At 40.2% G+C, this 25,486-nt stretch overlaps 1 protein-coding gene across 11 annotated transcripts in view; it reads right to left on the reverse strand.

Moving 5' to 3' along the window:
* The window catches only part of RNF38 (ring finger protein 38), a 132,947-nt gene that overhangs the window by 76,882 nt on the left and 30,579 nt on the right, over positions 1–25,486 (reverse strand). Inside the window, exon 3 of one of the 11 annotated variants that reach the window (XM_065045585.1) lies at positions 24,677–24,743. The exons of 9 other annotated variants lie outside the window; for them this stretch is intronic. In XM_065045585.1, the coding sequence (XP_064901657.1) occupies positions 24,677–24,712 (36 nt within the window). In that variant the 5' untranslated portion in view covers positions 24,713–24,743. Of the gene's footprint in view, positions 1–24,676; positions 24,744–25,486 lie in introns of those variants that run through there. One more of the 11 variants, XM_065045578.1, reaches the window with a different exon arrangement.

The raw sequence follows: 25,486 nt of genomic DNA on the forward strand, positions 1-25,486 counted from the left end.
GAAACAGATAACACAAAGTAAGCAACTGCAGCATCTCTAGTAGACCACACCCCAATTCCTTTTACCTTCTGCAACCAGAACAAGAGTCACATTTCCTTCTCTCGTGTTACGTTGGAGCTAATCTAAATCAAACTGGTCCCTCTCTGTTCTCATCCCAACAGCCTTAAATAAGCATATCCATAGCCTCCAGTTAGAATTTTATACTGCATCTTTATTTAGTTTTCTTGGGAGAAAAATATTCTCTTGGAATTGCCACTGAAGGGGCTAAAAGTTCACAACCCTCACAATGCCCCATGCTCTGTGTACAAGCAGCAACCTCTGTCTTGGTAGGCACCTTAAACTATCCCATTGGTAAAATCAGTAAACCAGTCCTGCAGTAATACACCCATACTTGACATGAAACTGTCAGCAATCACACTGTACTTCCTTTTAATTCTTGTTTCAAACCCAGGTAATGCCAGTAAATTAATTCTACACATTAAGGCCAGGCTTCCTTTTATTTAAGATAAGCAAAACACTACCAATTTCACTACTTCCATAGATAAGGAATAGCAAGGAAGATTGACTCCCCATCTTTTCAACAGTTAAATGCATTAAATGCTATTGAGACACACTGATCATACCTTTAGGCAAAACATTCATGTCATTTTAAGACAGGACACAAAATTTTCCACGTAATTAGAGAAGAATGAGTGAAAAATGCTACTAGGTTTTATGCAGGTAGCTACACCAGCTGCTGTACATCTAAGCAGGAAAACATCCTCCTCAGTGACACAGAACTCATCAGAAAAGATCTGCCAAAGTAGATGGAAGTAGCGAAAAGTAAGACAGACCCCATGCATCAATTGCTGTCACATACTCAGAATCATAGAATCATTTTGGTTGGAAGAGACCCTCAGAATCATCAAGTCCAACCATAACCTAACCTAACTCTAGCACTAAACCATGTCCCTAAGAACCTTGTCTAAATGCCTTTTAAACACCTCCAGGGATGGTGACGCCACCACTTCCCTGGGCAGCCTGTTCCAGTGCTTGATAACCCCTTCCATGAAGAAACTTTTCCTAACATCCGATCTAAACTTCCCCTGGCACAACCTGAGGCCATTTCCTCTCATCGTATCACTTGCAACTTGGGAGAAGAGACCAACATCCTCCAAGCTACAACATCCTTTCAGGTAGTTGTAGAGTTGTAAATTAAACAAATTAGGAAAAAGCCTCCAGACTCTTCTGGGTGTTTTCTGAACCTGTTGACTCAAAATGTTACACATAGCTGTTCATCTATAGTGCAAGAAAATACAACTTGTAAAGGTCAAAGGCACTCTGCCTATATGCCACAGCAAATGATAACATGCTTAAAAACAAACAGGAAAGAGCCAAAAATCAGGCTTAACAGTAACACAATGCCTAAAGATTTTGTGGGAAAAGCTGTCCTTTCTCAGGCTATTTCATCAAGAAGTCACATAGGTATGTGGGGGTTTTGTGGTTGGTTGGTTTGGGGATTTCTGTTTGTAGGGTTTTTTTGGTTTTGTTTTTTTCTTGGTTTTGGTTGGTTGTAGGGTTTTTGTTGTTGATTTGTTTGGTTGGTTTTGGTAACAGCTAGCCAAGTGACAACTTTTGGACTCCTAGACTGTTAAGTAGTTCTAAGCATTACAATATACCAAAATTGGCATCTTAAATATTAATTCAACCTTACAGGCAAGGGCTAAAATCACCTAAAAATTGCTGACTATAGTTTATTACTATGAATAGAGATATTTCAAAATATTTGTATTCAGAATTTACAGTATACTCCACTATTTTTGTCTGTGAAAAATTGACAGCATTTAACTGTTGAGGATCACATGCTTCTCCAATTGCAAAGAAAAAGGAAGCGAAGAAAAATTTCCCTGATCAATACAGAGTAGTTCAGTAACAGAAAGACAGCCTAGTCTTGCACATTCCTTTGTCCACATCACTCCACAAGGATCAGCAAAAAATATTCTGCAGAAAATGTGTTTTGTTCACATACTACAGGAGAAAAAGTAACTAATTCCCCTTTCTTCCTTCATAGAACTCGGAGACAGTCAAATGCACACAACGTGTTGGAATTACAGGCTGTGGAAAAACATAGGGTTAATCACTGAGAACTCAACACAAATAAAGAATCAAATGTGTCTGAACTGGTTTGAGAAAGTTATGTTCTATTTGGCTCTCTAATATGTAATGCAGTATTTTTCCACAAGAGGCATGCTATCACAATGAAGCACTGTCTTCATAACTAAATGTACAGAAATAGCTAACCTGAAATCGGTTTCAGGATCTAGAGATATTAAAAATCCAACTGGACGCTGTCCTGGACAACCTGCTCTAAATGACTATGTGTGCTGGTTTGACTGAAAATGGGTTAATTTCCTTCATACAGTTAGAAACCTTTCTTTTTCACAGTCATTATTTGGACTTAGTTTGAGAACAAGAGATAACACCCCAGCACAGAGTTAATGTTTTTAACTGCTCTGAGAGACAAGGACATTCTCAGCACCCACAGGTGTGAGGCAGCGAGGAAGGGGAGCATGGGTGGGGCAAAGCTTGACTGACATCCAGACTGATCAATAAGATTATTCCATCACATTAGTGTCATGCTTCATATTCAGGAAGAGCTGGGATCTTCTGCTCTCTCCCTGTTTTTTTTGCTCAGTCTGTCAGAGCCGGAGGAGCTCTGTTCGGGATTTACATTAGTTTGGCCATTTGACATTGGAGGAGGCACCCGCCATCCTGCTGTTTGCAGAGACCTCTGAGCCTTTCTGCCTTTTTCCTTTCTTTCTCTGTCCAGGATTGGCTGTTCAGGACCAGGTGCTGTTTCCTGGGACTGGCTGCTCAGTGTGAACAGAGTTTGTGAGGAATTGCATTAACTATCTTTTATTTTAAATTCTTTTTCTATTTTAAATATATATATATATATTTACTAGTAGTGTATTAGTATTTTGATTTTTCATTAAACTGTGTTTATCTCAATCCACGCTTCTCCCTTCTCTTTTGATTCTTTCCCCTATTTGGGGTGGGGGGGAAGACTGAGTGAGCAGCTACTCTGGTTGTATTGCTAGCTCAGGTTAAACCATGACATCATGCTTCAGCAGGGAGGCTGGACTTGATGATCTCAGAAGGTGCCTTCCAACTTCAACCATTTTGCAATCTGTATACACTGACAGAGACTATTCTAGGCTAATCAAAGCAGCCACCTACTCCAGAACAAACATTATCCCAAATAATTATAATGGAATATTTTAATGCTTGCAGAATCACTTCATAGATAATCCCCCACAAAAAGCCATTATTAGGAAAAAAAAATAGCACAAAAAGCTACTATTAAAAATAAACTATTCCATTTATGACCTGATTCAGTCAATGATTGCTGCCTCTCATTCTCCTGCTGTACTTCTGAGTAAAGAGCCCGTATCTGTCTTTTAGGTAACTCTTTTACAGATACAGGCAGACTGCTGCTACTAATACATACCCCTGCTCCATGCCAAATAAGCCCCAGAACCCAGTCTCTCCTTAGAAGGTAAGCAAGCACCCCAGCTTCTGCAGTGCTTCATGATTCTCTGCTGAGCTCAGTCTACTTTATCAGCATTTTTCCTCATACTCGGGGGGTCAAAAGCAGATGCAGTATTCCAAATGCAATGTAAAGAGAGCCAAGTAGAGGAATCATTTCACCAATCTTCTTGTTATGATCCTATTAATATGGCCCAGCATGCTGCTAGCCTTCAGCACTTCCAGAGGGCACTCCTTTTTCACGTTTAGCATATCATCACCAAGGATCTCCAAGAGATTTTCAGCAGAGCAACTCCGCAGCCCAACAGCCTCAGCCTTTATTTATTGTTTCAGGGAAAGAGAATGTCCTGCTGCATTCGTCTTTGTTGAATTTCACAAAATGCCTGTTGCTCTAACCTTCTAGCCTGTCTAGATTGCTCTGGATGCAGCCCTTACCTCAAATGTATAAACTACAAACCCAGACTGGAGCAATTCACAGCCTTGAAGTGCATTATCAATAGCCTGGACAAGGAGATGTAAAAACATTAGACAGATCCCAGGACAAACCCCTGTGATATTATTATCTGGAGGCCACTACTGAGTATTACCCACTAACCACTACTTTCTGAGCTCAAACCCAGTCATCATCAACTAAAGCAAACTCCTCCATTGACCTGGCTTCATCTGGGGTCTCAGGGGTACAGGGCTCCCCAGGACAGCCTCCAACAGAGTAGACAGAGACACAGAAGGCATTCAGTAATTCTGCCTTCTCTGTATCTTCTGCCACCAGGGCACCCACCCCATTCATCAGTGGTCCTACATTGCCTCTAGTATTAGTTTTATCTGCTATGTATTTGAAAAAGTTCTTTTTGCTGTTCTTGACCCCTCTCGCCAGCTGTAATTCTAAGGAGGCCTTGGCTATCCTAGCTGCTTTTCTACATCCTCTAACAGCAGCCTTATATTCTTCCCAAGTGGCCAGCCCCTGCTTCCATGACCTGTAAACTCTCCTCTTCTGCTTGAGCATACCCAACAGATCCCTATTCAACCACACAAGCTATGACAAAGGTGCCTGAAACCAACAAAGCAGCCAAATCATTTACAACTATTAATCAGGGTCCCAATGAGAATCACATGCAATTTATTGACCATCTTCAAGAGGCCATCAATAAGCAGGCTGAAAACTTAGAAGCTAAGGATGCAGTAGTGTTGAAATTAGCAGTAGAGAATGCTAATGTTTGCTATCAATGTGTTATCTGCAAGTTTTACAGTACATATTATGTGCTTCTGTGTATTGTCTCTCTGAAAATCAAGCAGCTTGGCAGGAATGTGAGTTAATTGTTTTACTGGTTGTTGTTGTTAGAATTGTTTCTTTGTGGTATAAGTACACTGTAAAACCTTCTCCCCACTTTTCCCACTTGTGCTGCAAGCAGCCCTGTGCTTCCCCTCCCTCCCTCTTCTCATGGTTTTTATTTAGAAGATGGGGTTGGAAACTACTATTTTCAGTCGCGTTCCTAAGAAATTGGTATTGGGAGGTGTTTTAAAACATAGGAAAGCACTTGGAAATATGACGAAGGAAGATCTTGTGAAACATTATGATCAATGGTGGCTGCTGTGTAAGTTAGATGAATGGGAAAAATGGATGGAGGATAGAACTACAGACAGTTTTACAGCTGGAACAGTTTGAACTTCAACAAGCTGAGAGAGAATTAACTGATAACACACAAGCAATAGTAAACTTGCTGAAGTCTGCAAGATGCTTTCCTCATTAACCCATTTTCTTTGTGGGTATCTGTTTAAGCAAGTTGCAGTTTTAGTAACGTTGTGTGGTATGATGAGTTCACAGACTGTTAAATAATGAGAATCCATGGACTCAAAAATGTGCGTTTTGTGATAATACAGAAAATCATGAGTAATTTAGTTCTTTACTGAGTGAATGTGATGGTAAAATTTTGTGTGTAGTAGCTGTTATTTTTCATTCTAGCATGCTAGCTTTATTCCAGCATTCAGACTTGTGCAACTCTGTGATAGGCTGTGTCTCATCTTGGTGTTCTATATTTGGCTCTTTTGTATGCACACCAAGAAAAGAATCCTGTTTTTGGGATAACAGTTGTATCACCCAGATGAGACACTAATAAAAGCATTGCCCAGTCCAGTTTGCTGCGGCGGTGGGGAGGCAGGTGCAGACTGGGCTCCAGCGCGCACTGACCTGTTTTGTCTGGGAGACCCAGCGGTGCCTCCACCTGGATGAGCAGTAAGAGGTTCAAAGGTGCAATGCAAAAATTGAGATCTTGTCTTGAATAAGTGTAACTGTGATCCATCTGCATATTTGAACTTGGTGTTTGGTTTTCATATCTGAGCTCAGTATTTTAGTTTGCATATATATATATATATGTGTATATATATATACTTGGTACCAAAGATTTTTGTTTGGGGAGATAATTACAAAATGGGAACTGGTTCCGCTGCTAAAATACCACCTTGCTCCCCCTTAGGATGCATCCTTACACATTAGAGTAACTTTTGGTGAAATATTCTGATAAAAGAAAACTTGAGACAATACTGTACTCGAATGTGGCTTAAATGTGGCATTCTGGGTTTTAGTGCTGTATTGCAATTAATGTTGTTCTGCAGAACTTTGGAAAAAATTGGGTGAAGTATGGTACGGTGAGTTAATTTGCTAATTTTGAGACCAGAAAAGAATTTAAATTGTCAAACTCTGATCCACATTGAAAAAATACCAAACCAAACCAACCAACCAACCAAAACACACACACACAAAAAAAAAAAACCCAAACCAAAGCAAACAAAAAAACCCAAACAAACAAAAACCAAAACCAGAAACAAAACAAACCCTAAATGCTATGATGGATGTGAACTTGGTACTGTGTGAGGTTATATTTAGAAGTTGCTAGAATATGAACTGATTTGGATCTAGGAAAATGGAATAATGGATTGATGTTTAATATGCTGGTTTTTGACAACTGTAAATTGCAAAAGGTAAATGGAGCTAAGGAATGTAACAACTGTTGAGCTAGATGGAATTGCATATAAAGTGTATTATGGTTGGAATGAAATGGGAAAACAAAAAAATAAAATATTCCAGGCCTGTGTTGTACAGTTTGAATATAAATTTCAGGCCTGTCTCAAGCTGCAAGATAAACTCAGCTCATTGTAACAGAGGAGTTTGCCAGAGCCTCCTACTTCATACCAGCAATTAGGCCAGCTGTGTGGCCTTGGCTATATCTAAACTGCAGCAAGAAGAAGAAAAAAAAAAAAAAGGAAAAACCTGTTTGCCTGCTGCTAAGCAGAGAAAGGGAGAGCTTTACTCCCCCCACTCTTTTTTTTTTTTTTTTTTTTCCTGAAGTGTTGTCATCCATCCTTGTTGGGGCACTGTGTTGCTTCTCGGCTTTGAATCAGAGGTTGTTGGTGCTGTTTCTTTTTGCGTCTGTCTTGTTTCCTAGGTTTTGGCACATCTGGGGAGAGAACTCATCATTTTACCTCCTTGCTGAAGTTGGTCTTTTCACACTGGTCAGCTTTGGGGGGGTCAGAGTGCTCAGTGCTTCTCTGGGTTAGATTGGTACTAATTTGGGTGTGGAGTGGAACTGGGCTGGTTTGATGTGGAGTTCGAACTGATTTGTTTTCATGCTTGCCATCTCAGACGGGGGCGAGAGGGAGGTTTTATTCCCCACCCCCCCAACCAATGTTACTGATATAGAACTGTAATACTGTATGAAGGAGTCTGAGGGTGAAATTTAACGGCATCGCCAGTGGATCCATAGTTCTAATGAAGCTGGGAAAGTAAACCTTTTTTTTTTTTTTTTTAATAGACTTATTCTGTGGTAACTAGTTGTAAGAGACTTCTTAGTAAATTCACCATGGTCGTTTTTGAGGTCATGGGAGAGAATGAAAGAATGGTGCTTGGATGGTGCAGATCTGCTTGCTGCAAGTCAGAAAGCTCCAAGGAAATTTTGAATGCTGTATTTCCACTAGTATTAACAGCCAATGTTTTGATAAAGCAAACACTACACTGATAGAACTGAAACGGGACTTCAATCTGGTAAGGGAAAACAATATCCAATAAATATGACAGCCAAAATGGACTTAGAAACTTCAATGAATAAATTTATGACAACCTTACAGGCTGACTGCATTCAATTGGACTTGCAGATTTGTCTGTTTATAGCTACAACATGGAAACAACCTGTGGCTATTGTGGGACAGTATGATGAGAATGCTAAACAGACTGACACACTGATTGTTACTCTGATCAAGAAATGCATGGAATGAATTTAAGTCTTAATAGGCCACGATCCTTTTGTCATATATGTACTATTTGTGAATTTTTTTTTTTTTTTTTTTTTTTTTTTGCAATCTATGTCTTTGTAAATTGCACTAGCTCATTTTCTTAACAGCACAGCTTTTGGCATGCCAAAATGTAAATTGCTGCAGAACCTGCAAGTCTTTAACATCAGGTCACAGACCATACTTGTATCTGGTCTGATCCTACATGCTTGCACGGTTTTTGTTGATTGTTCTGGGAAGTTTCATAAAGTTGTAATGGTCTGGCATGAAAATAACAATTGGCATAATTCTGTAAAAATTATTGAAAGTTCAACTGAATTAGCAGAACTTGACACAGCTTTACATTACTTTTTAAGGAGGAACTTCTAAATTTGATTTGTGCTTCTGAGTATGTAGTCAAGGTCCAACGCACGTATCTGATTCTGAACTGTTTTTTTGTTTTTGTTTTAAACAGAAAGGGTGGAGAATTAGGGAAAACACCACAAAACCAATTGTCAAAAGCATTGTATGTGATGAATCACTTATATCTAAGTGGTGCAGCCCATATTTGCCCTGTGATGAAACACTTTGTACGCAGGACCCAAAAACATGCTAAATCAGAAAGAACCTACATTAGTTATGGTCAAATCACTAGTTAATGGTCAATGGAAAAGGCCACATCAATTGATAATCTTGGGGAGAGACTATCCTTGTGTCTTCACAGATCAAGGGCCGCAATGGTTGCCGGCACGAAATGTGAAACCTTCCTGACAACGATTGCTGCAGCTGCTGCATTTTGGATGCCTGCACAGACAGACTAACATGTGGATTACTTTAGCCAACTGACCAGGACTCCATATGCCTAGCTATGGCATCTCCGGAAAACCTGTTCCACACATGCTCGGTTGGCAACCCCCTTGGCGACTACAGCAGCATCATACAACTGTTTCAAAATAGTGGTCGGTGCGAAGACATTGCAACAAACTGTAATAATGCCAACATGGCACTTTGGATTAATTGCCTCCTGGAAGCAGATGTTGAACCACAGGAACTGGAATTGCTGGCATCTATGCCTATGGACACTTGTTTCCAGCTGATTTGTGAAAAGTTTCAGAACAATATACAAGAACATAAACAGATAAAACTGCAAAATGTTAATGCTTCCCTTGGTGACTATAGAAATGAAACTCGATGGTGTAATGCCTTGCAGAAGAATCCAAGGGGTGTCATTAATAATGCGGGACAGCGACCCCAAAACCTCCTGTATGGTGTATTCTTGACCTGTGGAGATAGAGCCTGGCCAGGAATTCCTTCTAATGCTGTTGGAGGACCCTGTATTTTGGGATGATTAACTCTCTTAATGCCCAGTGTATCTATGATGACAGATCACAGAAGAGCAAGATGGAAAAACACTTTTTGCATGTATATGAGTCAAAATGTGATGATAATGTAGATTTTTGGGGATCAGGGTTAAGAGTTTTAGGATCTCTTCTACCTGGTGCTGGCACAGCTAAAGCTTTAAATACTTTAGAAAAATGAGGATGCTACCTAGCTAAGCAAACTAACAGAACTTCTAAGGCTTTAAGTGGACTTCTGTTAGATGTAGATTCTGTAAGACACGCTACACTGCAGAACAGAGCCGCAATAGACTGTTTGTTATTAGCTCAATGATATGGGTGTGAAGATTTTGATGGGATTGGTTAAATAAATTGTTCAGTGACTGGGGGCTTTCATGGTGGTTGTTATCAGTAGTGAAAATGGGACTGATTGTTTTGATGATTGTTGTGGTTGTGTTACTAATGTTGCTATGCGTGATTTCTCTGCTGCAAAGAATCCTGCAGCAGAAAAAGAAGGCAATATTTTAGCACAAATACAAAAAGGGGGAATTGTGGGGAACTACGGTGGGTCCTTGGATTCCATGATGGAGGGCATGGGAACAGAAATTAGCCTTGAAGATATTAAGGCCTACCTGTGAGAAAGATGGGAGTAAAGGAGCATCCGGAGATGTTAAGGATGTACCCCTGAGAGAGAAGGGAGTAAAAGAGTAACATTGATGATAGCAAAATTAGCCAATGAGATGTTACTGCTGTAACTTGTAACCAACCGTAAAGAGACACACGAATTGGTAAAACTGTATAAAAATTCACTTGTGGCAATAAATGGCATATACTACTTTCATCCTGGAAGAACTTGGTCTATGCTGTTTGTCCGTCTCAACCATGACAGGTCTCCAAAGAAAAATCAACAGTACTTTGAGCTACAAAATAGTACTGTCAAACATACTTGACTTTTAGACAATTTTGAAAAAAGATTTCTGATACAGCTCTGCTTATTCAAATGTCCATGAGTTTTTCTTTTAAATGTGTTTTTCCTGCACAGTGACCTATTAATAAAAAGCAAGATTTCTAATTAATGAGACCACTATATAACTCTGTGCCACCTCATTGTCGATATATAAGCCCATGGGATGGTTACCAGCCTCAGCAGAGTTCATTCAGGTAAGACCTGAGCAACAACTAAAAGTATTTTTCCTGTTTTCTGCTAGACAGAAAACATTAAGCTTAAAAAACAAACAAACAAACAAACAAAACAAAAAAAACAAAAACAAAAACAAAACAAACCCACAACAAGGTAAAAAAAAAAAAAAACAAACAACAAACCAAAAAACAAACAAACCAAGAAAAAAAAAAAACCAAGAGGGACACTGGAAGTCAGTTACTAAGGTCTGCCATTTGGGCAGATAGAAAGCAGAAGAGATTTGAGGGTCAGCAGTAGACCAGATTAGGAAAAATTCTCATTCAGCATTACTTAAATTGTAACCTGCTGATTAGTCAAAATGGGCTTCAACAATGCCTTGGCGAGTTCCCTTGGTGTCCCACCACAGCAATCTCCTGCTCCTTGGTGGACTTTGAGCCAAGTTCTCCAACAATTTGGACTAGAACATTCCCAGGCTGTGTCTCCAGGGTCACCTGCAGGACTGCCCTGAGGCTCCCACCTACTCACAAACTCCACAGTAAGTAAATCTTCCATGAAATCCCAACCTCTCTGTCCCAAATGCATCCATAGCCCTGATTAGGGAGAAAATGGACACAGTAACTACTGTCTAAGTATACCCCTGTTGTCATCCCTGCCTCTGCATGCCTCAGAACTAAGAGCAAAAGTAAAGCAATGGAAAAAACCAACCAAAGAACAAACCCCATAGCATACATAAAATTTCACTGTGTGGTAATACAAACAATTTTTTAAAAAAAAAGGAAATAAAAGGAAAACTCTGATGAGATATATGTTAGGACTACTACCTGACCAGTTAAGAGGGTGAGGACATCTGGGGACAGGAAAGTAAGTCAAAAAAAAGTTGCTGATCGAATTTGGAGTACAAGTTGCTTTTCTAATGATTTTTTGTTGTTTTTTTTAAGGACCGTAATGCACTTTTAACTCCTACCCTTAGCTACTTTCCCCCCGCTTAAGGAAAAGTATCCCATGCAATGTAGAAAGTTCACAAAAACATGCCACCGGAAGTATTATGTTTTACCTTTGAGGAAACACTAAGAATTTTTGTTCTCACATCCTAAAGCTAGACTGGTATAAGGAACATTTAATGAAGGAATGTTGTTTTTACAAAACTAAGGAGCTGGTGCATGACCCCAGCTGGGGAGAAGGACCAAGAGACATAAGACTGTGAATCCTTAATGTAAAACAAAGTGTCTTCAAACTAAATCCCAGAATGCATACTGGTACCTGTATTTACAAGCAAATCCAGGGAGAAGGGTGTTGTTCGAATTAGATTGATGAAATATGTAAGCTGAGGCAGGCATTGGGTAGTCCGTAAACCCTGCAGTACCAAACCAACGGGGAGCAGGGGAGGGAAACTGCAGCCGGGATCTGGTGGCATATAAGCAGGGGCTTTTTGCCCTATTAGGTGTAGGCACCTACCTCTAGGTAGAACATGCGATTTTGCAAAATAGCTATTAAAATATGCTTTGCTGAGAGATCTTGCCTGGGCCTATTATATTTGCAAGATAATTGTTTCCTACACTGGCAGCCCCCTAAGTTGTTTGGACAGAGTCTCTTTCACTCCAGCAAACATTTAGAGCATTAAAAAAAGACTTTTGCTTGACACAGAACACTAACAGAAATATCCCTTCAGTAATGTGACCTAAACATTTGTTTTTCACACTCACTATTGCTTCCTGAGCACTTCAGATATTAAAGTAACATTTTCTAGTACAAGACATATACTCTGCCATTGGAAGAAGTGGTAAGGAGCAATAAACACTGTACAATTATTTGATCTGAATTTAAATCCTTTTCAACAATAGTACACACACAGCACTCCATCTGCAGCACTGTCTTTTCAAAGTTACCATACTACAGCATTAGTGAGTCACTACACAACTGCTGCAGTAGGCTGCTGGAAATTCCATGGCTTGATAAACCTGTCAGTTGAACTACTGGTCCAGATTTTGGTTGCACGTTGTTAGAGTGAGAGCTCAAAGAAAATAACAGTATAACAGAATTATGAACGATCTCAATTTGCTTGACTTCAAAATCACAGCACAGATTGTACTGTAGGATGGGAGCAGTTTGATATAAACCAAAGAAAACCACTAACATTTGGTTTCTAAAAAGAATGCTTTAGACTACTTCTAACACAAACTACACCAGCTTTCCCAACATTTGATTACATAAGCCAAACAGTAAGTCAGAGGTATATCATGAAGAAGTTGAAGTCCAACAACCACAGATACCCAAAAACCCCTGTGTTTCCTCATGTCTTCTGAATGATACAAATAACTATCACCTGTCTTTGCAAAATGAGGTGCAACAAGCCTATTGCTGCAAAAATGTGCAGGCTTATGACAAGGAGAGGGGAAAGTTAAGTACTGACCAATCAGCTAACCAGAAGTATTAGGAGGGAGATCTCTATTTTGCATAAACCACAATTCGAACTTCTGTGACCTTTCATCCAATGCACATGCTTAATTGCCTTATATATATTAACTTTTCCGCCCTGCCTAGAGTGAGATATAATGAACATACAATACATGTAAACCCATGTTTTGTGCCGCAGGTTGTTGGTAGGCATGTCGTAAAGCTGTAACCTCTGACTATAGGGAGAGGAGGAGTGATCTTGTGGCTAGGAGACTATGATATAAGAGTTTTTAATCCACGTATTGAGAGACCCCACACAGACCCGTCTTGTGGACTCACTGATGCCCCTAGTGAACTCTCCCTTTATTTGAATAAAGTGACCTCTTCTATTCCTGTTTCCTTTTCTGAACATTTACCTCTAGGGAAACAAATTTCTGTACATGAACAAATTTCAGAGACAGTTGCTGCAATGGTTAGTTACCAAACAGAGGACCTCTAGCAAATACTTTTGTTGGCAGCAACGCACAAAACAGCCAGGCCTGAAGTGAACAATGGATTTCCACAGCACATGAAAGCTGTTCACCTTATTCAGAAACACCATCTTCACGAGCCAAGGTGAATTTCTTATGATCTCTGTGACTGAAGACCTTGTAGTTGTTGCAAGGTCTGATGTGGTTAATTTTTCTGAAGAACTCTGCTTTTGCGTAGATACTCTTCTGTCAGTGTCCCAGGCAAGCTCTGCAAAAATGTCCAGTGTTCGTTTCCTTATGAAAGCTCTGGTGAACAGGCTGCCAATTTCATCTCCAGATAGCAAACTGCTTCACACCCTCCGCCTGCCCCTCAACCCCCCGCTAATTTTGTTAGGCTACACTTGTGCACTGAAGAAAGCTTTAGATGGATTATGCTTTTCGGCAACAGAAAAAATTATTAACAGGATGACAAACCCAGCCATTCAAATGAAAACATACCTCCCACCTTCCCTTATAAAATTCACCTGATACGTTACAAGAGACAGTCAGAAAACAGTACTTCTGGTCTGTGAAAAGCTGTAAATTTTTACTTAAATTCCAAATCAGAACAGCAGTAGACATTCTGAAAAAAAGAAGTTCAAATTCAAAATGAAATATATTACCAAGGTACAAATGCTTTAACATAAATGTTTATTTGCTTCAGTTTTCCCTCTCCTTCCAAGAGCTTATTACGGCAAGATGCCTTTCACATCTACAGTTACAATCCAGCATTTAGTTAAAGGCAGCAGAAGGCATTCTTCTGCAAGAAGGCTTTCCAGCTACAAAGCAGATGTTGGGATGCTCTAAATAAACTGATTCTTATCTAAAGCCTTCAAATGAAAATTAACAATATTTGATTTTCACCTTCTGAAGTTAGTTTAAATCAATTCCCAGTCAAGCAATTATCTTTGAAATGCCTTAAAAATTACATCCAAGTATTAGACAAGAAAGCACTTTTGGAAGAAAGAGAACATTTTGGGAGGTAGCAACTTTCCATTTCATGCTTCAGAACAAGATGTTGACAGTTCTTCGAATGTGGAAGAAATTATCCATTATCATTTCTGATAACGGTGGAAACAAGTCTTCGCTATGAAAAAGACTAAAGAATCACGGAATAGTCAAGGTCAGAAAGGGAAGGGACCTCTGAAGGTCATCTTGTCCAGTGTCTCTGCTCAGGTTGGACCACCTAAAGCAGGTTGCCCAGGATGATGTTCCGATGGCCTGTGAATATCTCCAAGGTGAGAGACTCCACAATCTCCCTGAACAACCTGTGCCAAACCGCAGTCACTTTCAGAGTCTCCTCATGTTTGGTAAATTTTAAATAAGACCAGCACAGTTACAAAGTGGAAGACTGTGTATAACTCACTACAAACTGAGATGTAAAGCCAAAGGCATAATCAGTGTAAATAAGGAATTTACATATCCAAATGCTCTTCCTGCAGATTCATAGAACCTGTGGCACAATTTATTTGTATTAAGGAAATGAATTACAATGCTGCTCACTATCTTTGTTCTTGTCTGAAAAAGGTATAATTCAATACAGTGATCCAATACAAGGACTAACAACTACTGGAAAAAAAAAAAAAAAAGAAAATTAAGTTTTCTGGAATAAAAATGTTTCTCTTCCAAAAAATAATTATACATATTGGTGTGTTCCTGCATTGAAGATTGTATTCCTCATGAGCTTAAAAGTCCCATCAATTTCAACCAGAAAGCCTGTAGATACCATGCTCTAAAAGGACTAACAACGTTAGGTGTCAATACTGCTCACGAAGGGAGTCAAGTGTATTTCTTGCTCATATTGTTTGCTAGTTCCGACTGACAAAACATTGTTGTCAGGTCATCCATGAGTGACAGAGACCTTAATCTAGCCTTAATTATTTCTTACTAGGCAAAATAAAGAAAGAAGGCATTTTGAGTTCTGGGTGAATTTTGCTTGCAGTCAAAAAAAATCTTTGTACGCCCCAAATGACTATATTTGATAAGGAAATGAAGACACACAGAGAACCCAATTGTGCAAGCTTTCCCAAATCAGCATGCTTTCAGAATCACTCCCTCCAAGAAAAAATGGTACAACTAACGAAGTTAATTATCAAGGCATAGGGATAAGCACCTATACACACAACAGGGTATTTGCCTGGTTTTCAGCGCAGCATAACCACGATTGACACCAAGCTACACAAAGTCTACTATGTGAGGCTAGGCTAGCTGAGGGTTACATATCTTACAACATTCATTAGGAGGTTTTAAAAGTTTATCTACAAAGAAGATGCCAGAGCAAGGCTTGAAAGGTTAGAAGAGAGTAAGCTAGTAGCAGCAACAAGCTCATGACACACTTCAGTTACACATGAATATACTTCTCTCCTTTACCAGCCTTCAGGGAATGAGGTGTGTAGATTACAAAAAAGCTGGATTTGTCAGCAGATGCAGAGCAGCAAGATTAGGACTCAGACTTGGCAGGCAGTGCAGAGACTTGCAGCAAGAAGGATCATGACACGAAGAGATCATAAAAAGACCAGTATGTTTCAGCTTAAAGAAGAGATAACTAAGGGACATGACACTTAAGCCTAAAAACATTTGTGTGACGAAAATAAGTATTAAACTCTACTCAGTCAAAGTCAATACCAAAGTCAAACTACTTATCTTCCTACAGTGGTTTGGCAACTTCAGCAGTCTTGAGAAAAATCCTCAACGTCTACAGAGTAGGGACTGCAAACTGCACTTTTCTCCAGCCATTGGCTCACCTGGTTTACTCAAAATATTAATTGTACAGAGTGCCAACCCCAGAGCAGCTATGTTACCACTGGAAATCCTGAGTCATGCACAAGTTACTGTTTCATTTTTATTTATCTCTGCTTGCCAGCATGAAGACTGAGAAATCAGATCAGTTGCATCATGTCTTCTCTGTTCCTGCTAGTTTGTTGCAGCAGAAGTATTCACCTGCTAAGCCAGTAAAGCAGTTTTAAGCAAAAGACTGAAGTATTTGGACTGCCTTGTTTTGCAAGCACAAAGAAACACATAATTATGCATTTTTTTTTCTTTAAAAAATACCATTCTAAGGATGTTTCTGTGCATGGCAAAGCCGAGTGCTCTGTCTGGATTCCAATGAACAAAGCACACTGTGAGGTACATTACTTCCATAGTAGTTTTGCTTTCTAGCTGTGAGGAACTACTTGAAACTGGACAATCTACATTCCTCTGCACATTTAATAGCACTCTTAAGGTAAATGGGAAATTCTGTGTTTTCTAACCATTTTTCACATCTGCTAATTAAAAGCTGATCAGCTGCTAAGCAACTTGAGGACAAATTACAAACCTGTGTCGCATTTATTCCTCCATGGGGAAAGGCAGAGGGAAGGAAGAAAGTGCATGTATACCCAAGCCTAAGTGTGTGTACAGGAGACTAACACATTCAATCTCTATATTTTCTATCAAGGTTGTAACGTATTTTCTGGTTTGTCTGTTCCCAAGGGGATGCAATGTTAGATGCATGACTTTTTGAAAAATAACTGAAAGATTCTAGTGCTTAACTTTCTTCAGAGGTCATCGTCACACATGCCCAGTTCCAGCTCAAGAGGTTTGCTAGCAAGGGAGGGACAGAAAATCAATAAAGCAGAAGCCAAAGGAAAATAAAGGATCCTGTTCAACATGATACACTCTCACTAAACACAACAACTCTTTCAGAACAGAACCTCCTTATTTGACAAAAACAAGAGGAAGGGAGGGCATGGTGTTCATTTGGACACAATAAGAAAAATGAAATATGAGCAATTTTATATCCCAACTGAAGTCAGCAATACCCTTTAATCAATTGTCTAAAGTATTAGCTCACTGATTTCACCTTTCACAGAGGAAAAAAAATAGTATCTCAGCTGAGAATAAGCAAAAGTTTTTGAAAATACTGTAAATGTTTTGAAATTCCAGGTAAGTCTTCTACAGGCTCTAAAGCAGAATCACATTACAAATGAGAAGTGAATTTCAGGAAATGGCTGAACTACTATAGCTCGCACAACATCAGTTTCAACCCCTCTGTGTTTATGACAGTGTAAAAACATCTACATTTTCCCCTGCACTCCTAACTCAGTTACACAGGACACTCAGCATTGAGAAGGATCATTCACCATTTTATTTTTGTCACTTTGTTTCAAAACAAAAGTTGCTGTTCCACTCAGCACCAGCTGCTTTTTCCCCAACTTTGACACTATTGTTTCAATTGGTCTCAAATGCAATTAGCAATCAAACATTCAGAAGCAACTGGATCTGCAATGAGCAGAGGGCTACAAAGATGATCAGGGGACTGGAGCATCTTTCTTACGAGGAAAGGCTATGGGAGCTCGGTCTCCTTAGCCTGGAGAACAGAAGACTAAGAGGGGATCTCACCAATGCTTGTAAGTATCTTAAGGGTGAGTGTCAAGATGATGGGACCAGACTCTTTTCAGTGGTGCCCAACAATAGGATGAGGGGCAATGGGCACAGATTGAAGCACAGGAGGTTCCATCTAGACATGAGGAGAAACTTCTTTACTTTGAGGCTGACAGAGCACTGGAACAGGCTGCCCAGAGAGTTTCTGGAGACATTCAAAACCTGCCTGGACACATTCTTGTGCGATGTGCTCTGGAGGAACCTGCCTTAGCAGGTGGGTTGGACTAGATGATCTCCAGAGGTCACTTCCAACCTCAACCATTCTGTGATTCTGTGATTACCAGCTAACAGAAGAATAAATGCAAGTAAAGCCTTCATAAGTACCTGCTAGCAGGTAACTGTGTTCCTAAAGCAAACTTTGGAAAGACAACCTAGTGGCTACAGGAAGGTCTTGTCCTTCTGCCAACACCCGTGCCATCTTTCTGACCGTAACTGTCTGCAGGACCAGGTAGTATGAATAAGAGCTCCTTCAACCCAGGTAATTTAAAAAGTAATGCTGGTTCACTAGTTCTTTCACAGTCAAACTTACAAACTATACAGATGGTGTGCCCTGTGGCCAGCAGGCAATCCAGCAGCAGAGAGACTGTATGGGCCCATGTGAGCGTACTTGTAACCTCATCAGACTTTCACTTCAAAGATAAAAATTCTCATACTAACCCTCCCACCCACTACTAGTTTCAACAGGTGAGATGCTACAGATTCTTCCTGAAACAGCTTTAAGAACATATATAACAAGGAAGGAAAGGCAATATTGGATGTTTTTCTTAGGGTGTCCACATAATGTGCCTGTGGAGTCTGACAGAAGTTTTCAAAATAATCAGGAAGTGACCCTCTACTTTCAAATTCTGTAAGTAACTCTCATGAGATCTGTCCAAACATCAGCATAGAGATTGGGGGGAAAAGATTATGTACCATGGAAGAAAGAAATACAAGCTGTCTACTGCTTTGTATGAAAGACCAGAAATTAAGCTTTTCACTCCAACATACATTAGATTGCTATCAGAATGCTTGTGCCGCCCCACAAATATAATAGTTCAAAAATTCCTCAGATAAATTAAACAAAAACCTCTTTGGACTAAAACTGTACATGCAATAAAATGGACAAGTCACAGGCGAAAAAAGTCCTGCACTATTATAGTGAAGTTTGACATAAATCCTAAAAGAAATAAAAGATAACTTTTGTGAATCATAAAAAAACATTTTTCTTAGTGCAGCAACTACAGACTATATGCTGAGGATCCAGTATATAACATTGGAGTCAGGACCTTTATATGCCGACAACTCAGATATTCTCCATCTCAAAGCACTTCAACTTCATCACCATCATATGTTAACAGTCTCTGCTTTAAACAACTATTTTATGACTTCAAATGAAGAGTAACAAGAGTAGGCCCCCCCAGCATTCTGTTCAAGAAACATTGACTACACAGATGGCTACGGTTGATATAGTTTTCCTTCAATGGTGAATAAATTTAAATTTAGAAATAAAAAATCAAAAGGTAAATACATTTTTAAGCAGCATTTAAAGAGGACAGAAAAACCGACATATAAGAAGGACCTACTAGTATGCACAATTGAGAAATAAAATCGTAATAGTTTGAGGAAAAGTATAATGAACAAAGCATTTGTTTACTTCTTTAAGTGGTAATTATGAAACCTGAAATAAAACTACACTTCCAGTTCATTAACAGGAGTTTAACTATACCCCTAAAATTGATTAATGATGCTTACCTGAGAAGGAAGAAACGCAGTTCGAAATGAAAAAATTCAAATAGACCCTTTTCCCCTTCCCTTTTACCATTCTTCTTTCAACCTCCTTGTTTCTGTTCTTACAGTATCTTTCTGAATTCTCCACCAAAAAGCTGTTCCTAAATACCTTAGAGTTTCTTCAGCAGTCACCACAAAGAACAAATGCTTTTATCATGACAGCACCTTCTGCAAAGCTAGATCTCATTATATGGTAACTTCTGGCCCTGTTGTCAAGACTTAAGTAATGCATTTCAGTACACAACACTTAGAACAATTTATTTGAAACTTAATTCCCTGAAGAACTTTGCAGTCTCACTAAAATCACAGTTTTGAGTTCTCACTGAAGGGAAAAAGAATTCAAAATATCCCGTTGTTCCATGAAGGCATACAATCCAAAATAAACATACCTAGTTCAGAGAAAGCAAAGGGCACAATCCACCAAAACCATCACACAGTCCAACCGCCATAGCATTGCCTTCCAGGAGTTACGTTTTTAGTGAAATAGTCCAAAAGTTGTCATTAACGTCAGGCACTTCAAAGGCATTAAAATCTATAAAACTGACACCAATGTACTCAGCCAGAAGAAAGGATCAAGGCACTTAGTATACTGAGGACTACTCCCACCCTTGCAATACAGAGTTCCAGCTGTACTGGTGGTACCAAGTTACTAAACCTAAACAGTCATCCTCATCATCACAGGCAGGCAGGCTCTGAAATCATGACAGTGATATTTAGTCAGCCACAGCCTACCTTCTGACAAACAAGTAACCAAGCACAATTTTTCTGCGTTGTCTCCCTCCTGTGAAATGACAGGTTAATCATCCAGCAATTCCCCAAACTACCTGGGAAGGCAGGGGGAAGTGCCACCAGTCTAAGCAGCCTACCTCTGTACTTACTCCCCCAAGGTTTCCCTGTGCTGTCACATTCTGGCTTGCGCTCCTTAAAAGATAACCTTGCAGGCAAGTTTTTAATACTGAGCACCTTGTGTTATACTGCAATACTAAAACAATAATACACACGTACATGAGCTGCCATTATGAAAGTAGAGTATTACAACTCAAACTAAGACAGCAGTTAAAGCTTTTCTGGTTTTTAACAAGGTTTTGAATAGCATTAACACAACAGACAGCACCAATAATCTAATTCCATAGTAGTCTTTCTAGTCCATACAAATGCTAACAGTGCTGACTTGATTTGGAACATGTATGGCAACCTACATGCTGTTGGAAGGAGGAAAAGTTTCAAAGGGAAAAAGTGAAAAATCGCAATTCAGGACAGAGTTTAGTTACATGAAAGGCATAGTCATAAATCATATTAGCCTGCTGCAGAAATTCATGATGAAAACACATGACAGAGTTAGATACCAATATGAAAGTCGGCGATTGGACAGGGAAGAATTATAGAATCATATAATCATTCTGGTGGAAAAAGACCCTCAAGATCTTTGAGTCCAACCAAAACTTAACTCTAGCACTAAACCATGTCCCTAAGAACCTCGTCTAAACACCATTTAAACACCTCCAGGGATGGTGACTCCACCACTTTCCTGGGCAGCCTGTTCCAATGCCTGACAATCCTGTCCGTGAAGCATATTTTCCTAATTTCCAACATAAACCTCCTCTGGTGCAATTTAAGGTCATTTCCTCTTGTCCTGTCCCTTGCTACTTGGGAGAAGAGACCAACACCCTCCAAGCTACAACCAGGCTCTTCTTGGTGACAACCAATGATAGGACAAGGGGTAATGGGTACAAACTGGAACACAGGAGATTCCACTTAAATATGAGAAGAAACTTCTTCACAGTGAGGGTGCCAGAGCACTGGAACAGGCTGCCAAGGGGGGTTGTGGAGTCTCCTTCTCTGGAGACATCAAAAACCTGCCTGGACACATTCCTATGTAACCTCCTCTACATGTTCCTGGTCCGGCAGGGGGGCTGGACTAGATGATCTTTCGAGGTCCTTTCCAATCCCTAACATTCTGTGATTCTGGTAGTTGTAGAGAATGATAAGCAGGACCTGCCTTTAATAAACCTGTTCTGACTGGACCCGATCACTTGGTTGTCTTGTGCCATGTGATGGCACTCAGGATGATTTGTTCCATGACCTTCGCTTGCACCGTTTCGCTTGGATTATTAGCTCTTCATTCTGGTGCCCATCCCTGTCTTCCAGCTCAGGGGGCTGGATACCTGGAACACAACTGTTCTTACTATTAACAACTGGAGGCAAAGAAGGCATTTAGTACTCCAGACTTTCCCTCATCCTCTGTCACTATGTTGCCCACTGCATCCACCAGAGGATGGAGATTTTCCTTAGCCCTGCTTTTGTTGCTGATATATTTTTAGAAACATTTCCTCTTGCCTTTAACAGCAGTAGCCAGGCTTCGCTGCAGTAGGGCTTTGGCCCTTCTAATTTTTGCCCTGCTTAACTTCATAGCATCCTTCTAGTCCTCTGGAGTAGATTTCCCCTTCTTCCAAAGGTTATAAATTCTCCTTTTATCGCTAAGTTCCAGCTGCAGCTCTCTATTCAGCTGGGCTGGCCTTCTTCCCTGCCGGCTCGCCTTTCGGCACATGCGCCTCTAATATTTCCTTCTTGAAGAGAGATCAACCTTCTTGCTCTCCTTTGTCCATCAGCACTGCCTCCCAAGGGACTCTGTCAACCAGCCTTCTGAACAGATCAAAGTCTCCCCTTCAGAAGTCCAAGGTATGAATTAGTTCTGCTGACTGCCCTCCTTACTTCTCCAAGAATAGAAAACTCAATAATTTCACTATCATTATGCGCAAAGCGACCTCCAACCTACATGTTGCCCATGAGTCCTTCTCTATTCACAAAAAACAGATCCAGTGGGGCTCCTTCCCTAGTTGTCTCACTAACCAGCTGTGTCAGGAAGTTGTCTTCCATGCACTCCAGGAGTCCCCTAGACTGTTCCTCTCTGCTGTGTTGTATGTCCAGCAGACGTTTGGTAGGTCGAAATCCCTCACAAGAACAAGGGGTAGTGATCGAGAGACTTCTCCCAGTTGCCTGAAAAATTTTTCACCTGCCTCTTCATCCTGGTTGGGTGGTCTGTAATGGACTCCTACCAGGATGTCTGCCTTGTTGCCCTTGATTCTCACCCATAGACAGTCTATCATCACCCTCACTAAGCTCTGTACAGTCAAAACCCTCCCTAACATACATGGCTACCTCATCTCGTCTCCTTCCTTGCCTGTTCCTTCTGAAGAGTTTACAGTCATCTAATGTAGCACTGCAGTTGTGAGAGTCATTCCACTGTGTTTCTGTGATGGCAACTACATTGTCGTTTTTCTGCCGCACAAGGGCTTCCAGCTCTTCCTGTTTGCTGCCCATGCTGCGAGCATCCGTATAGATGCACTTCAGCTGGGCCACTGATTCTGCCACCCTTTTCTGGTGAGAAGTCCTAATCTGTGGCCATCCTCAGGTGCTTCCACAGTTTCTAACACATCTATAAGCCTTGTATCTCTTCTACTGCATGGCTCTCCATCCCCTCCCTTCACTGGGACAGCAGACCAAAGAGCTCTTCAAATGCTTCCCTCAAATGCTGGCATGCTGCCCTTGTCTCCGAAAACTACAGGAAAGATAAATCAGTAGAAAAAGAAAAACATCAAGGGGCATAAGTTACCCAGATAGACCTTTGATACAAGAGGAACTGGAGAAGGCACAAAGTGTATCTGGCATGAGATAAAGATTGTAACAATTATATTATTAAACAGTATTATATAACAAAATTTATAACAACTTATAACAATTTCTGGATAATCACTGATCACAATATTTAACCTGCAGTTACCTAAGTTACACACAATGTTTTAAAAGTTAAGATTTTCCAGGGGCTAGAAACTGCTGATGTTGCCCACAGGAGAAAAACAAGTGGGATAAAAAGGTCAGGTAACTGCCTTAACACTGTGGAGCTGAACTGTGTTCTTTCCTCACCCAGAACTGAGAAACAGAAAAGCTATACTATGTTTGTATGGCTATAGCAAAAACTAAACCACAGCACAGAAGTTTTTTGAGCATTATTTGAAGTTCAAGTGGTTCAGTACCACACATATTACTTTAACTGTTCAATTTTTTGTCTTAACCCCAAATGTGCCAGAATTCTTTGCTACTGTGACTAGATCTGCTGTCCCATCTAATATGAGTAGCAAAATGTCCATTTATCCCACTGCAGTGCTTTTTATTTTATTTCTTTCATTCATCCTCCTTTCAGCCTGGGCGTTACTGACCACCTGAGGCATATTGCCAAATAATACAAGATGGATAACATGAAGTTAACATCCAGGCAGTAACCTAGGCCAACAAGCATGCTAATGATAATCTACATCTCACTGAAGACTTCTTTTTAATAGAAAGTATTAATGCTATCCAGACAGGGCACTTCAGCTTCCCCTTCCATCAGAAGACTCAAATATTCATTCAGGTTTTAAGGTGGACAGCAACCAGGTGTCGTTTATCAGAAAACTCAGAAAGTTTATTTGGGAAACACGAAGGATGTGGTTGCCACATTGATTACTTACAGCCTCTCCCCAGGGTGAATCCTTTTGCCTTTTTTCTTCCCACCAGCTCAAATGCAGATGCAAGATATGAATTCTGCCTCCAGCATTTCCACTACCGCAAAAGCCCACGAGGACTCCACCCACGCTTCTTTTGTGACACTGCCTCAATGACCAGTCAATATATTCACAAGAACATTGTCAGAACATAGTTTACTTTGCCTCTAAAAAACAAAGTTCTTGGAGAAGGGAGACTCCCCACAGCATGCCACCACCACATCCAGTCACATTCAGGAGACTTCTCCTCAATAGCATTGCTTGAACCTTATTCAAGAAATTTACACAGCTCTCAGGATAATTACTGCATGGAAAGGATTATTTTGTTCTCTGTTTAAAAGACAAAAAAAGGAGACTTGAGACATACTTTTTGGTGTGGCTAATTTTAAGGAAGCAGCAAGCTGATTTAGCTAGTGGACAGAACCCAAATTTCCCAAGCAGGTGCAAAAACACACGCTAAAATCAGAATACAGCAAACAGCTGGGAGCACTTCTTGCAGGAAACTGCTAGATTTGTGCCAGCATTTTAAATTCTTGCAGTCTCCATGCAGCTCTAGTGAAATTACAGCTTTGTGCACTCTGGCTTGACAGCAAGATTACAGAGAAGAGGCAATCCCAGCAGTGGAATGTGGAGTTGACACATTCCCAGAAAGCAGGGGAAGGAGGGATCAGTACATTCATGTCACCTTGAAGACACAGTAAGGGCTTACCATAAAAGATTCCTAATTATTCATAACTATTAAAATCAAGGCTGTTGACCAGAAATCTAGTTACTTACCACTTTAAAGTGGAAACATGATTTAAGTAATTTCATAAGTAAAAGCAGGGAGATGGGCAAAAAATATCTGCAAGGAGATAAAAAGACAGAATCACGAGTGAAGTCAGAGGGAGATACTTCTGCTACAGACCTCTGTCCCACTTACCAGGCTAATGCCTCCATGATTCCAGAATATCCTCAGGACATATTCTGTTCAGGAGCAGACAGAGTAGCACACTGTCAGTAAAGCAAAAGCAGGAGACATGTCCCAGCCCGTTCCACACAGACATACAGTGGTGCTGGATGAAGTGTGGGTAGAACTGTTCAACAAAGAAGTGCTTATCCCCATCTGTCTATAATGGCTCTGCAATACTAGACAAGGACTGAAAAGTTTCAAAGCAATCCTCATTTTCTCGTCTGCTAAGATCAGTAACAGACATGACTTGGGGTCAAATGGAAGATTACAATGTGATTTAACAGAATTATGACATGATTTAACAGAATTATGACACGATTTAACAGCAGCAAGTGAGGGGCAAGTAGAGTGACAGATGAAATTCAGTGCTAGTAACTACAAAAGAAGACACATAGAGAAAAATAATACCAGCTACAATTGTGGACCATGAGCTCCCTTTTGTTTCCACTTCTTAAGTGGAAATGGTCTCTTTGCAAAGCTTCTGATAGAATTAACAGATGACCATTCTGAATTAGCAGAAAAAAACACATACTGAAAATGTTGTACACCTCAGGGTTTGCTAGTGCCTTGAAAACTGAGTTCTTTAGAGCCTGTAATCAAAGTCAGAGAACTGTGAGAAAGTAGAGTGGGGTGGG

Source organism: Columba livia, chromosome Z (genome assembly GCF_036013475.1).
Source record: "Columba livia isolate bColLiv1 breed racing homer chromosome Z, bColLiv1.pat.W.v2, whole genome shotgun sequence".
NCBI classification, from domain to species: Eukaryota; Metazoa; Chordata; class Aves; order Columbiformes; family Columbidae; genus Columba; species Columba livia.